General features: G+C 41.8%; 1 protein-coding gene across 1 annotated transcript; it reads left to right on the plus strand.

Moving 5' to 3' along the window:
• Positions 1-728: 728 nt before the first annotated feature.
• On the plus strand, positions 729-9,570 carry CMPK2 (cytidine/uridine monophosphate kinase 2). Its single transcript, XM_038130776.1, has 6 exons — positions 729-855; positions 1,850-2,346; positions 2,685-2,799; positions 3,610-3,811; positions 5,001-5,234; positions 8,210-9,570. Exons 1-6 carry the CDS (start codon positions 729-731, stop codon positions 8,328-8,330), a joined length of 1,296 nt encoding a protein of 431 aa, XP_037986704.1. The 3' UTR covers positions 8,331-9,570.
• The last annotated feature ends 5,743 nt before the right edge of the window (positions 9,571-15,313 follow it).

The following is a 15,313-nucleotide window of genomic DNA, read 5'->3' on the forward strand; positions in this document are numbered from 1 at the left end:
AAAAGAGTCAGTGAGGGAAATGGCCAGCTTTACAAGCGCTTTTGAAATGAAACTTGGCTGCAATTCAGTTGGACCTTAAGCAAACAAATGAACAGAAAAGTGGCAGGTAGGTAAGTTTCAGTATAGATAAAGGTGAGGCAGTGCAGATGCAAAAGAGTCATCGAAACCTTATGTACCTGATGCTGAGCTCAGCAGTGGCACTTGTGATCAGGAAGGACATCTTAGTCACTGTTGCTTCTCCTCTGAAACCAATGGCTCTGCAGAAGGCAGCAGAGAAAAAAGTCAACTTAAAGCTAAGTATCCCCCAGAAACAAGGTAGATTGCATTACTCTCCTGGTCTGTGAAACTTTGGTAAGTGTAACCAAACCCTGACAAGTAGTCCAGTTCAGGTCTCCACATCTTGGCAGGTCCTTACAAAGAAGTTATCCTTGTTTCTAACTGATCAAGGGGATGAAGCAGCTGCCTTACCAAGGGATAGAGGCTATTGTTTCTGACATGAAAAAGCTGAAGGGGAAATCTGAGTGATATTTTAAAAAATCCTGTAGGTAAGAAATAAACTGAATGTTGAACTGTTATTCACCAAAATCAGTTATATTATTAGAAGGGGCACTTATTGAAATAAAGATGTGCATTTAAAACTTACAAAATTTTTATGCAACAGTGGCATTGTTGGAATTGGAGACTACAGGGGTTTGTGGAGGCAGATTGTATGACATTTAGCCAACTCCATGAGCAAGGGTCCACAACAGGTGCTGAAAGGGAAAGATGAGGATGTACTGTTTAACATCCCTAATACAGTGACTGTGGAGGCTGGAGGAGCACAAGGACTAGGAGAAGAGACCATGGATGAGCCAGGCATGTACAGCATGTCATTCTACCAGACAAAATATTGGCTGAGAAGAGCCCCTACTCTTAATCAGTGCATATTATTATGGTCTTAAAACTACCTATTGGCTTCCTGTATAATGAACCATGTTTTACCCTGCGCCTTCTGGTATCCATACCCAGATGCCATAGCCATGTGTTTGAGTGATGTGGAATGGTGCTAGAATTTTCAGGGGTGAAACAGCCTTAAAAAGAACTAAATGAATTTTGGTACATGATGCTGGGACTGTATTGAAGAGCTTCCAAGGCTATGCTCCCAGCTGTGGCTCTGGCCCAGACTTCTATCAGCTTCTTTGGGATGGGCAGTTTCCAACTAGTACAGATGATTTGCAACTGGTACTGCCTACCAGCTGCTCCCCTCTCCCTGCAGTTACACTAAGTAAAAGGTATTTGTGCAGGCATTTGAGATGACCAGGGGAAGACAGGTTTCCAAGGAATTTCTTGTAGAGTCTATTAGTTCAAAAACATGTCAGAAGTTTAACTTTAGATATCTCTACGTGGCAGTTCATCAACTATTGAAAAAGAAAAGAAGTTTTCTACAGAGATGCAGGTTCTCCAACATTTTAAGTTTCATCTTCTGAAAACTCAAAAACTACATTTTAGGCAATGTTACTCCTAGCAGCTCTCACAAGACGAAGTCTGTGCTATTGCTATTTGCAGTGTTCTTGGCTCCAACATGAGAGCTGATTAAAGCTGAAATTGGCCGTTGGAAAATTGCTTGAAAAATGACAAGAAGTTTCTAAAAATCCAGTTTACTCCCAAAATTATTTGTGTCCGTTGGTCTTGTTATCAAGGCATAGAATTACCAAATAATGGGGTCAAGTTGCTGATATGCCTGACAGCCCAGTGCTGCTTGGGCATTGCAACTCCACAAAGTAGTTCAGTTTGGGTTAGGACATTTTTGGCATTTTGGGCCAGTCCAAAGCAGCGGAGCATATTTTGCAATTCTAATTTTTTTTTGAAGAGGATCGCCAGGATTCAGCCACGGGAGCCCGTGGGAATGTAACCTTTTGCTGCTGGTGGGCGGGCAGGCCGGATCCCGAGGCTGGGACCTTACAACCCGTGGTGGCTTGCGCCCGTCCGCGCACAGACCCATTCCCCGCGGGACCGAACCCGTTCAACCCCGTGCCAGAGACGCGGGGCGGGGAAGGCAGAAGGGCGTTCCGAGGAGCTGCCCCTTGCTCCGCGCTGGTCCCCGCAGGCCGGCGCTTTCCCGGCCGGCCGGGCCAGTTTCGTTTCCCGCTGGCTCCTCCTCCGCCTCCGCCCGTCCCCTCCGCTCTGCCGCTGGCCCGGCTCGCTGCTCCGGGCTCTCGGCTCCCGGCTCCCTGCTCCCGGCTCCCTGCTCCCGGCTCCCGGCTCCCGGCGATGCTGGGGCGCTGCGTCCCGGGCTCGCCGGGCCCCCGGCCCGCGGTCCGCGCCCTGCCGCCCTCCGCCAGCGCCCTCCGCCAGCGCCTGCGCCAGGTCAGCACCGCGGGCGCGGAGCCCACGCTCGGCTCTCCCGCGCCGTTGGGCGGGCGGGTACCAGGGGAACGAGGCGTAATCGTTTTAAACGAAGGGAGGGCAGGTTCTGACCAGAAGTAAGGAAGAAGTTTTTTACCTTGAGGGTGGTGAAACACTGGCATAGGTTGCCCGGAGAAGTGATGGATGTTTCATCTCTTGAAACATTCCAGGTCAGGTTGGACAGGGCTCTAGGAGACCTGATCTACTTTAGGATGGTCCAGTGCACTGCATGGGGGTTGGACTAGATGGTCTTTAAAGGTCCCTTCCGATGCAACACATTCTGTGATCTCTCCTTGCAGTGTGCAGAACGGATCCCAGAGGCTGAAGCAGTGCTCGACCTGCTGGAGAAATGCCCAGAGCACCAAAAAAAGGGATGTTTTCCCGTCATAGTTTTTGAGGGGCTGGATGCCACAGGTAAGAGCAATATGTGGTTGAAGAACCATAGATGAGAAATTGTTGAAAGGAGCAACTGGTGTGTTTTTTATTAGGCATAAGGCATTAAAATAAAATTTTAAAAATCTCAGAAACCTGTGATAGATATGGATAATAATTACAAATGCCAATCTGTCTTCTCTTACTTGTGAAAGATTAGTGTATGCTAATTTACATTCAGTGGTTTAATTCCTTACCTATGCAAATGAAAGAATACAGAGTGGAGTACTGAAAATAAAATTTCTTCTGCAGATGATGAAACATACTTTTACAGGAGAATTTTCAAATAAATGAGTTAAACTAGTGGTAGTCTGGGAAACTGTCAGCGGTTTGTCTAAAAGAAATATTACTTGCTTCTTACTAACTTTGTTTTCTGACTTGTGAGTTAAAGAGAACTGAAAATCCTCATAAAAAGAAGGAACTGGATGACCAGCATGGCAACATTCACATAAATTGCAACCGAGAAAAATATTATAAATTAATAGATAGGGAAATTGCCATGAATATATGGAGACATTGCCATGCACTTCATGCATTTAAGGGAGTGAAAACTGAAAGCTGGCTAAAGGAAGGGCTGGAAGGCCCAGAGAACAGGAAGAGGAGTAATAATTCCTGCAACCAGATTCAGAATCATTTTCCACTGGAAACCTTATGACAAGATGCTCGGGTTACATATTCACATGTCAGAACCTGTACTCCACATGAACAGACAGGAGCGTTTTTCAGTTTTTAAAACTCAGATGTATCTGGTAAATAATATAATGAATGTTTCCTTCTGTAAATGAAATACAGGCAAAACCACAGTGACCCAGGCTGTTAAGGACAACCTGAATGGCATTCTGCTGAGGTCCCCACCAGCCTGCATCAGCCAGTGGAGGACCGTATTTGATGATGAGCGAACACCCATTAAAAGAGCATTTTATGCTGCGGGCAACTACATTCTGGCTTCAGAGATAGCCAAAGCATCCACTCAGGCACCTGTGATCATAGACAGGTTTGTGTATTTAAGAAGCCCTCTTATATCAGTACCATCATACAGTTGTTCACTGTTACTAGCAGTCAGTGATCGTCTCTGTGTTTCTTCAGGGGCTTTGTTTTGGGGTTTTTATAGTTTGTTTAGGATTTTTTGGAAGCACTCTGCAGAGAGTCAGATAAATATTATATTTTTTAAAGAGTAACACTTATGATAACAGTAAAATAGGGAACTTCAGTCAGTGTTATACTCATAACTAGCTTTAGGACATGAAAATTCTTACATCTTCAGTTAGGAATAGTGAAGGCACAGATTGTGCATCCTGAGCTAAACCAGGGTTTTGTGACAAATCAGAGGAGACTGTGGGCTGCTGGTCATGGCTGTCTCTAAGATGTGTCTCAGATATGGGTGGATTGGAATGACTGAGTTTTAGGTAGACTTACTCTGTGAATTTAAACATAGAGATATACTTCCTAATTTTTTTGGGTTTGTTTGTGTTATTTCTGGTTTTCACTGTGTAGGCAGCTTACAATATTATTGTTCATAAAAAAGTCTAGATGTACTTTGAACCCTCTAGCTTATTTCAGTAGGTGTACTGTAACCTCCTGCTACAACACACGCAAACACACGTACACATATACGTTGTTTGCATGTGAGTGCTATTTTCAACCAGCCCCAAATCCACTGAAATCTATCTCAGTGCCTTGTAGTAGGGAGAATGTTAAATGCAAGTAACATTAGTAACAATGTAAATGCAAGTGAAATTAGTAACATTAGTAATGCCTGTGTTCATTCGCATGTTTGTGAAGACTGCATGTTCTCTACCAAATCTATTGCATTAAGTAGGATGGGAACCACAAAAAAGGGGACTTGGAGTAAAGGATTTTGAGATATATTATAACTCTTCTTTGACCTGTCTCAATATATGAGCAGACTTTCTTTGGATAGGACTATCTGAAACAGTCTCTACATAATGTTTTAATTAATTAATGTTTTAATTAATAGTTCACATTAGCTCTGAATAGTGCACTGACTATTATCTTTGTTAAGAAATGATGGATAGCACAGAACTGCTATTTGAATTTCCCTTCAAAGCCCTTCCCCTCATCATTATTGACTTGTTGTTTTAATGCCAACTGTCTCCTATATTATTGCAGAATTAATGTTCTCTTTAAAATTTCTCTCCCTCTATTTTGTATTTTCCTGACAGATACTGGCACAGCACAGCTGCCTATGCAATTGCCACTGAAACAAGTGGGGAAGTCCAGGATCTTCCACCAGCTCAGGATGAGGTGTATCAGTGGCCTGAAGATCTGCTTAAACCTGATCTTGTTCTTCTCCTGACTGTTGACCCTGAAGAACGAATCCGGAGACTTCAGCATCGGGGGCTGGAGAAAACAAAGGAGGAAGCTGAGTTGGAAGCTAACAGCTTGTTTCGCCAAAGGTACCCTTTAATGGGGAATAAGAGGCTCCTGTGGGATCAATAACAAATGTGCCTCTCACATTACTGAGACAAGAATTTCCACAAGAATTTCCTTTGCATAAGCTTTTATTTGGTTTTTGGGTTTTTTGGGAAAGAACGCATGGCTGTCAGGGAGGGTAAATTCTCTCACTTCTAACTAAAAGTGATTGAAAGATGCAGATGTATAATTTAATTGTAAAGGAGCTTTGAGTTAAAATACTTCTATTTTTCTTTGCTGCTTTTATTTTCACATCTTTCTCAGTGAGGTCATGAAGGAGATGGTCTTTAGAGTTCCAGGACTGGGAGGCAAGAAGCTGAAACACACAGCTTCCCCGGGAAATTCTGGAATTGAGCTCCAGATTAGGAGAATAAAATTTAAACATCCTCTTGTAGATGTCTTTAGTTGTACAAAGTATTTCAAGTACCAGCATAGTCAATACATTCAATGGAGCCTTCAAAATTATTCATCTCACCACTCATTTGAAGCTGAGTGATCTAAACTTAAGTATCTAAAGCCTTTTGATATGAGATGTGATGCAGAACCTGTGGACTCTTCCTGGGCTAGGAACTGGAAGCTAAATGAAGTAATCCAGAGCATCTCAAGCAGAACTAGTACATTAATTTAAGCAACTGAATGGCACCCTAGGTATCCTGCTTCAGAGTGTGCTGAATTGCTGTCTAGGTTCTGCCAAATGTATTGATTAGATCATCTTTGTCTAAGGTGGAAGCTCAAATACCCAGTGTTCATATAGACACGTCAGCAGAGACACCTGAATATTAGTTTTCATATCTACAAGCAAGGCTGAAATCTACCTTTAGGCTTTTAAATTTCTGGTGATGATATACCTTAAAAATATTGTAAAGTCAGAAGTGACTACAATTTGTAAAGCCAAAGTGGCTTTGCAAAGGGGAGATTTTGCCTGACAAATTCAACATTGGTGAATGGGGCAGAGCAACTGATGTCATCTGCCTGGACTTCTTCGTAGTGTTTGACAGTGTCCCACATGACATCCTCATCTTCAGATTGGAGAGACATGGATTTGATCAATGGACCATTTAGTGAATGAAGAATTAGCTGGATGGCAGCACACAAAGAGTTGTGGTCAATGGCTTACTGTCCACATGGGAACCAATGACAAGTGGTGTCCCCTGGGGTCGCTACTGGGGCTGATACTATTCAGCATCTTTTTGGTGACATGGGCAGTGGAAACAAGTGCACTCTCAGCAGCTTTGCTGATGAGACCAAGCTGTGTGGTGCAGTGAACACACTGGAGGGAAGGGATGCCATTCAGAGGAACCTGGACACGCCTGAGGGGTGGGTCTGTATGAACCTCATGAAATTCAACAAAGAGAAGTATAATGTCCTACACCTGGGTTGTGGCAATCCCAAGCATTCGTGTAGATTGGATGGAGAAGTGATTGAGAGCACCCTGAAGAGAAAGACTTGAGGGTGATGGTTGATGAAAAACTCATCATGAGCTGTCAATGTGCACTCACAGCCCAGAATGCCAACTGTACCCTGGGCTGCATCTGTGCACCATGGCCAGCAGGTTGAAGGAGGGGATCCTCCTTTACATTGCTCTTGTGAGACCCCACCTGGAGTGCTGGGTCCAGTTTTGGTTTCCCCAAAATAATAAGGACATGGAACTGTTGGAGCAAGCTCAGAGGAGGATCACAAAATTGATGAGAGAAGTGGAGCACCTCCTCTACAAAGACAGCATGAGAAAGGGGAGCTGTTCAGCCTGGAAAAGAGAAGGTTGAGTGGGCACCTCATAGCAACCTTCCAGTACCTGAAGGGGCTTACAGGGAAGCCAGAGAGGGACTCTTCATCAGGAACTGTAGAGGTAGAACAAGGAGTAATGGATAGAGATGGAAAAAGGGGAAATTTAGGTTAGCTATTAGGAAGAAATTTTTAACTGTGAGTGTGGTAAGACACTGACACAGGTTGCCCAGAGATGCTGTTGATGCTCCAACTGTGGCAGTGTTTAAAGTCAGGTTGGGTAAGGCCTTAAGCGACCTGGTCTCGTGGGAGGTATCCCTGCCCATGGTAGGGGGATTGGGACTAGATGATCTTTAAGGTCCATTCCGGCCCCTTAACATTCTATGATTCTGTGATGGCTTCATTTTGACAGAAACTCTGTGTGGACACATAGCTCATATAGTGGGACCTACAGAGGGATGAGTTAGCAAGGGAACATACTGCCATTTAAGCATCTTTTACATTTTAATCCTGTTACTGCATATTCGTGTCAGAAAGCTTTTAGTTATTTCTACCTATTTATTATGTCAATCTGAATATGAGAATATCCAGAATCTTCCTTGATTTGTCTTGTGACTTCTGTCCTGAATGGCATTATGGGAACATAGACAATAATATTTACATCCACATTCACACTCTCAAAGACTAAATGTGGGAGCGCTCTGCATTATGCTTATAGCCTAAGTGAGGAGGTTTTCATCCCGTATTTTATCTTGTTATTCATCTGGTTAGTTGATCAGAGGAAGGGGTTGAATGATATGTCAACTCTGTAATCTAGTGAGTCAAAGCTGAGGTCAGTCAATGAGCACAACTACACAATGCAATGCCATATAGTTCTGAGATACCTTAGCAGAAACTGAAAAAAAATAATTCAGGTGCTAGAAGCAGACTGTCCATTCTACTGCTATACCAAACTATATCCAGTGATAAGCTGTAAAGAAAGAAATACTTTATGCCATGTCTTGTTAATATATCTGGAGCTCTGGGAATCAGTGTCAAGGAAACTATGTGGTTTGAGATTTACATTGTAACAGTTGCTAATAGTTTATTGCTCTTTGCAGGAGATTTCATTCTTAGCTTCATATTAGATTTTCTATCGTCTGTCTCTGCAGTGCGAGCACTGTCTTCTGAGACTGATGACTAATTTCATTTCGTATCCCTGCATTTTGAAGTTTAATTTCTCTTGTTTTGTTTTTAGAGTTGAAGAGTCATACAGAAGGATGGTGAATCCTGCATGCCAAGAGGTTGATGCCAGCCCCTCCAAAGAAGAGGTTCTCAAGACTGTTCTACAACTAATTAAGAAACACTGTGATTTTTGAAAGCAACTTTTGTGTAGTAGCACTTAAAAGATACTTTTTATTGCCACACTGTTTTGGTACCTGAAAATGTACAGTGATGTGTTTTGTCTCACAGAAATACTGAATATGGTTTTATTGTGTCAGCAGTAATCTGTGCAGGTTATCTGTTTTGTGGTTGCTACTCTACTTTCTGTATAAAGCCAAATGCTACTCACGTCATTCAGCATTCTTTGTAAAGAAACAGACACTACGGTCATGCATGAAGTGCCTCAGAGTGCTTTCTGACACCAGGACATTTTGAGATGCTGTCATGTTGCATCTGCATCACCAGGAGAACCTATTCCCCAATCCATTGTATACCAAAATTTGCTGCACTGCATCAGGAGCATTAGATGCTCAAGGAGAGGCTGAAATATCATCAGTGCTAAAACCATAAAATTATTATAACATTTAGGAACAGAAAATCCAGTGTCCAGTGTTGAGGGTATTTTTGGAATAGAGGATGAGCAGCTGTTGCTGTGGTGGGCATCCTGGAAAAAAAATGTGTTGTAAATGAGTACCAGTAAACACCAAGGGCTCTAAGTAATAAAGTCCAAGCCTGTTTATATATTCAATTGAAATGATAGTTATTTTCAGAGGGAACCCAGACAATGCCAGCAAATGAGACACAGAGACCTGAGGAGAACCCAAAACTAAAAACTTATAAATGATCACTAAAAGATTTTTTACAAAAAATTTTCTTTATCCTATTAATGTTGTTAATGAGAACTAGTATTATTTTGAGAGAATGCAAAATGAAGAACAACAGAGATTCTGAGCAATGGGAATGATTGCACCTTTTCAGTTAATCTTTTCTTTCTTGTGTGGGTGTTTGAACAGGTTGAATGTGAACACAGGCTACATCAAGACTTCAGGTCTGCAAAAGCTTATTTTTATGTACATTAGTTAAACTATTGTTACTCCTAAGTGTAAAACTAAACATATGGATAAGCCTTTGTGAGGTCAGAAATAAAGTTCCAGAAAAGAAAATCTTAAAATAGAAATTTGGTTTAAAACACTTTTACTTACTTTCCTGTTTTAAGCAAGTGCAATTATCAATGAATCTATCTTCTAAATAAAAATGTACTCAGTACTGTAGTTCCTATATCCAGTCTGTATATACAAGGTGATTGAAAGAAAAACTTCTAAAAATACATTTTATTCATGCACTGTTTAATGGTTTTGGGTATGTTATTAATATATTGTATAAATTATACGTTCTATAAAGTTTTAAATTCTAGAAATAGATACTGTTTTGTTTGTTATATTATTTGTATTTCAGCAGCCTTTGGATTTGCCATACATGCAGACTGAAAATGCATACTTATAGGTGATCCAATTATTTTAGAAATTATTAAGCATTCAGGTACTCAGTCCTGGATAGAGGAAATTCTTATACAGAAGACACTACTGCATATGAATGATCAGGGTGCAAATATGTGCCTGTCTAACTATTGTGTATCCTTAGCTTGTCCAGGTAAAAGATCACTCATCTTGAGAAACTCCACTTGGCCTTTCTCCTTATGCAGACTTGCACATGAAGCCAGACTTTCTGGGTTTTGATGCTGGGTTCTTAGAAGTGTAGGTCCATATTTGAAGTGGTGCGATTAAAATATATGTGCAAAAATTGACGTCAGACATTATCAATTGCACACATGCAGAATATATTTATAGTCTTAATTTTTCTAGAACCCAAAACTAGTGATGCAGACTAGGAGAACAGCAAAGCAGGGTAGACAAAACAAATGTTCCCTTTCTCAAATCTTTGTTAGAATTAAAGGTCTGCAAGTAGCTCTGTGCCACATGCAGGATATTAATGTGCAGAACCACTTCCACACTTCCCATTTCTGTGGCATTTTTGCCAGATTTGTGTCCACAGTGTCTAAAAAGACTGCACTTCATTTACATTTAGGACAAATCACAGAATCAAAAAACATGGCTTAGGTTAGAAGGGACCTTAAGGATCATCTATTTCCACACCCCCTGCTGTGGGCTGAGATACGACCCACTAGATCAGGTTTCTCATTAAATCTGGACTTGAACACATCCAGGGATAAGATATCCTCAATTTCTCTGGGCAACCTGTTTCAGTGCCTCAACAGTCTCACAGTAAAGAATTTATTCCAATTATCTTACTAAATCTCCCCTGTTTTAGGTTAAAACTATTTTGCCTTGTCCTGTCACTATCTGCCCATGTGAAAAGTCACTCTTGCTCTTGTTTATAAGACCCTTTTAGGTACTGGAAGGCTGTTTTAAGGTGTCCCCAAAGCATTCACTTCTCCAGGCTGAATAGCCCCAGCTCTCTCAGCCTGCCTTTGTAGGAGAGGTGCTCCAGCCCTCTAAACTCATTTGTGGCCTCCTCTGGACCCACAGAGATGTTCAAATGTGAGGTTTGTCAATGACTCCTGGCACATGGCAGGTCTGGGAGCAGGAATACACAAATGGCCATCCCTCACCCAGCAAGAGCATCACCTGGGTTAGAAACTGACAGAAGCTTTTGCTGGACAGTTGGATGGCCACAAGAGGTCAGGATTTTAATGTTTCAGTGTTTGAAAGACCTGCAATCTCCAAGTATTTCCATGCAGATTCAGAAGTCGGTTCCTTGGCATGTAAATGTTTTGCTGTAACTTTGGAGGGTGCTGGCTGTATAAGACATCCTGTGTAAGGGAGGTTAAGCCATGACACAGTGCTGGCCCCTGGCCACCAGTCTCTGCAGGCAGTCCTGGGTGTGGTCAGCCCGGAGAGCATCCCTGCTTACCCGCAGCCAGCCCATGCTGGACACCGGGAGTTTGATAGTAACAGAGAAGGGCAGCTCTCTGTCAGTCACCCTCAGGGCAGAAAACATGCCAAAGCCTGTTTCATTTATTACTATTATTACATTTATTACTATTACTATTAGTAATTTAATAATTTATTGATTTGCTAGCTTTAGGATATGGTCCTGCAAAGACTCTGATGCTACAGTCCTCAAAGCATCTGGGGACTTAGGCCAGTAAATTACACAAACAGAAACTGAATCTCAAGCTCTGCAATTATTCTGTTAAATTCAGTGAATTCAACCCTTACTGAACAATAAATGCAATTTGTAAAATTCAGCTGTTTCTTGAAGGACAAAACAATACTTCTTTTGTTGTCAGATTAGGCTTTGTATACTTTTTAGATTATTAAAAAAGAATTTTAATGCATTTTTCAAGAAATTCTATTTTTATTATTTCATTTATTCTATATTGTGTATTTTATTTCATAAAACACACCGTAGTGTTTCAAGCATCTGCATTCTTATTTTCAATCTCATTTGCTTCAACTTTCTTTGTCTAGAGGGGAATAGATGCTAAAATAAAATGGTACTCAGTTGTCTAAACATAGAAATCTGCAGCAGTTAGTCTCCCTAAGGTATCTGAGATGTCTGCGTGGGGCTGCCAGATATGACACGAGACATTTGGTTGAGCTGTTGATCTGCAGAGTGGCAGCTGGAGGCCTGCAGGGATACCATATGGTGCCTAAAATGGCACTATTCACCCATTTAAACAGTGAGAGGGTCAGAAAGCAGCAGTGCAGCCTCTTTGGGTTGAGTCTACATTAGCAGGTGGCCTGGAACAAGTAGGGATGATCTGTAGCACAGAGGAGCTGGCACAGGGGACCAGTGTGTGCCCTCTGTGTATTTCAGAGATTTATTTTAGACAAGCTCTCATCTGGTCACATTGACTGGCCTCATGTTAGCAGCTGTAGTGCAGTAAGTGCACTCCTACACCAGATTTTTTTTGTGTAGCTTTGTCTGGATGCAGTTGGTAGATGCCAGGACTGTTTCAGCACATGAAGCAAAGCATGGTAAGGAGGGGTGGTCAGGAGGAAAGCTGCCACAGCACTCTCCTGATCCAAGCTGAAGTGCTAATGTGGATGTATTGTGTGGAAGAGACATAGAAGCAACATAGATCTCTGGGAAAGGTTTCCTTGGAGTCAAAACAGACCTTGGAGGCAAAACAGTTTCATCAGTGTCCTAACTGAGGGCTAAGTTGGAACATGCTACAGTTCCTTTTGGTCCATGTTCCTGTGCTGCCTGCCAGATATAACCTATGGACAGGCACAAAGAGTGAATTTTGGTGTGTGTTTGACCACATCCTGCTATAGCATGAGCTGTAGCCATGGGCTCACCCAGTGTATCAGTAGAGAGTGCTGCTGTCTGTCTGGGAGGTGATAAAGCTACTTGCAAACAAGTACCAAACTTCAGGAGTGAAATGTAAGGCAGGTTTAGCCATTCCTCTCCCAAAAATAAGTTTGCAAGACAATTTCCCTGAAGTCAGATGCTAGGAGGTGACAGGCAGGGTCTCTCAGAAGGCATGAAATATCTATCTCCACTACAGCTACAGTATCAAACTCATGATTTTTTACCATTACCAAGCAATTTTATATACAAACTGACATTCTATCAAGTAGGACTTCATTAGCGCCTGGAACCTAGAACATGAAAGGTAGAAAGGTCAGTTCTTTGCTAGATTTTCTTCACTGTACTGTGCCTTTTCCCCACAGCATTACCAGATTCTAAAAATTTGTGCAAAACTGCGCATGCTGCTTCTGCTATCAATTCCTGCCTTCTCAGAGGCAGGAGAGTCAGGACACTCAATGGGACTTTGATGAGAGGAAAAATATCACTCTAAAAGTTCATGATAAACAAAGCCCCCAAGGAGTTTTTATTTTTATTTTGCTTTTTTCTTTTTCTTGCTTGTTCAGTCCCAGTTACCGTATTTCATTAATTCGAATAGTTGAAGAAACTTTTAAGTTGTTGCTGCAGGGGGCTGCACTGACTTTGATCTTTTAAATAGAAAGCTTTGTTCAATAAAATTAAATCAGCTCTTTTGTAAAGACAAAGATCATCACCCTCTGGCTTAACTTAACAGATGTAGGGTTTATATAAATACGCAGTCAGTGCAATTTTATGAACTAAAAGCTAGAATACCTTGCCATTAATGTAAAAATGCATTTTGTGTTACTAGCTGGCCAGTCATGACCTTTTATTCAGCCATAAAGACAGTGCATGTCATGTACTCCAAAGCAGGGGAAATATGATGAAAAATGCTATGTCTGCAACCTCATTGCTTATGGAAATACCCAGACAGAAAAGCTGCACTTTAAGCATGTGGCAAGTACAGAATGAATTCAAGCAGGGTAATTTACTTTTCCTGCTGCTCTTCCCTCACTGGAGCCAGCTACACTGGTGAAAGCTTAGTGCAGGCTGCAGAATTGCTTGGACTTTCAATTTTATTTCATGAAAGATGATGTAAGCAAGTAGGCACAGCTTTCCCTGAGAAGGCAGAAGACACAACTTTTGCAGATGTTTCAGACCACATCCCACTGTAAGCTGTAAGTGTTCTGAGCCAGTGCTTAGGCTTTTGTTGGTGATACAAGTGCCACACCTCGAGTACTGTGCTTGAGAGACCCTCACTACAAGAAAGGCATTGAGGTGCCAGAGGGTGTCCAAAGAAGAGCAACGAAGCTGGTGAAAGGTTCAGACCACAAATCCTGTGAAGAGTGGTTGAGGGAGCTGGGGGCATTTAGCCTGGAGAAAAGGGGACTTGGTGGATATCTTATCACTATCTACAACTATCAGAGAGGGGGTTGTAGTGAGGTAGGGGTTGGTCTTTTCTCACAGATAATAAAGCAAGAGAAAATGGCTTAAAGTTGTGCAAGGAAAGGTTTAGATTTGATATCAGAAAAAAATTATTAATGGAAAAGTTTGTCCAGCATTGTAACAGGCTGCTCAGGGAAGTGGTGGCCATTCCTGGAGGTATTTAAAAATTGTGTAGATGGGTTATTTGGTGGTGGGCTTGGCAGTGCTGGGTTAACAGTTGGACTCAATGATCTTAGAGGGCTCTTCCAACCTAAACAATCCTATGATTCTATGATTCTTTGACCATTTCCAAGTAAGTCTTCCTTGACTCTGGTGTTGGTCAGACTTGGAGGAGGTTGAAGCAATGCACCAGGCTAAGGAGGGAGCCTCATCTGCTGATGGAAGCAGATTTCATAGTATTGACACATAGACAATATTGTGCTGCTGCTGTCTCTGAAGTTTGGTCTGTATCCAGCTGCACATATTCCTTGTTCCCAGCCAGCAAATTTCTGAATAAATACTCCACTTGAGGACTGCAGCTACCAGAATCTTGGTTTTCCCTCCTGTATTCCGAAGTGGTGGCAGCACAAGCTTCAGACATGCCTGATACCAATCTTGTGCCTTCAAAAAAAGAAATCCTCAAACATTTTAAGACTACTTATTGTTTTCTTCCAAAATGGGATGCAATGCTTCTGTGTTAGGTTGGCAAAAATATCTCTGCACTAATATTTTAATTTGAAAAATTCATTCACTCTACAACAATATTTTACTAAAGCTGATTACCTAAGTGTCAAATAAGCTATATAGACATTTCTTTGTAATGTAGTTTGTGTATCACATTTATGTACTACGTATGTGTATTGCCAACCAATATGGGTTTTGCTCTGCTTTTCCAATTTCCACATGAGATTTATTTGGTAAATGGAACATAGGTTATTTTAGTAAAGGAAGAGTACTTACAGTTAGCTTTTATTTAGCAGTTCACAGCTTCTGAACTGCTGTCAGGTTTAACTGTGATATTTAAGATTAGAAGCCTTGAAGTGGGCGTGACTCTGCTTCCCCATGGCAGTGCAGCTCAGCTCCAAGCAGCATTCCCATATGACTCTGGTAACACAGCAAAGAGTTCAGCTCTAGAGTGCATCTACTTTACAATTACAGCTGCCTCCTCAGAGGATGCATCATCTGTGCAACAACCGCTCTCAAAGTACCGTGAAAAGCCTCTCCTTTTTCTGAGTGGGAGTTTCACTGAGAAGACAGCTCCAAAATGGTCTAAATGTGGGCTCTTCATAGGAAATTAGGACTTAGTTATCTGCAGCTGCAATTCAAAGGAAGCACCTACATGTAGCTTTGCCAGCAATCC

Source organism: Motacilla alba, chromosome 3 (genome assembly GCF_015832195.1).
Source record: "Motacilla alba alba isolate MOTALB_02 chromosome 3, Motacilla_alba_V1.0_pri, whole genome shotgun sequence".
In the NCBI taxonomy this organism is placed as follows: domain Eukaryota; kingdom Metazoa; phylum Chordata; class Aves; order Passeriformes; family Motacillidae; genus Motacilla; species Motacilla alba.

Bases quoted from the DNA above. Each gene is read 5' to 3' on its own strand.
- CMPK2 (XM_038130776.1), top strand. From the start codon at position 729: ATGAGCAAGGGTCCACAACAGGTGCTGAAAGGGAAAGATGAGGATGTA. The intron at 856-1,849 runs GCATGTACAGCA...TTTTTTTTGAAG, and splicing joins AGAGACCATGGATGAGCCAG to AGGATCGCCAGGATTCAGCC. The intron at 2,800-3,609 runs GTAAGAGCAATA...AATGAAATACAG, and splicing joins TGAGGGGCTGGATGCCACAG to GCAAAACCACAGTGACCCAG.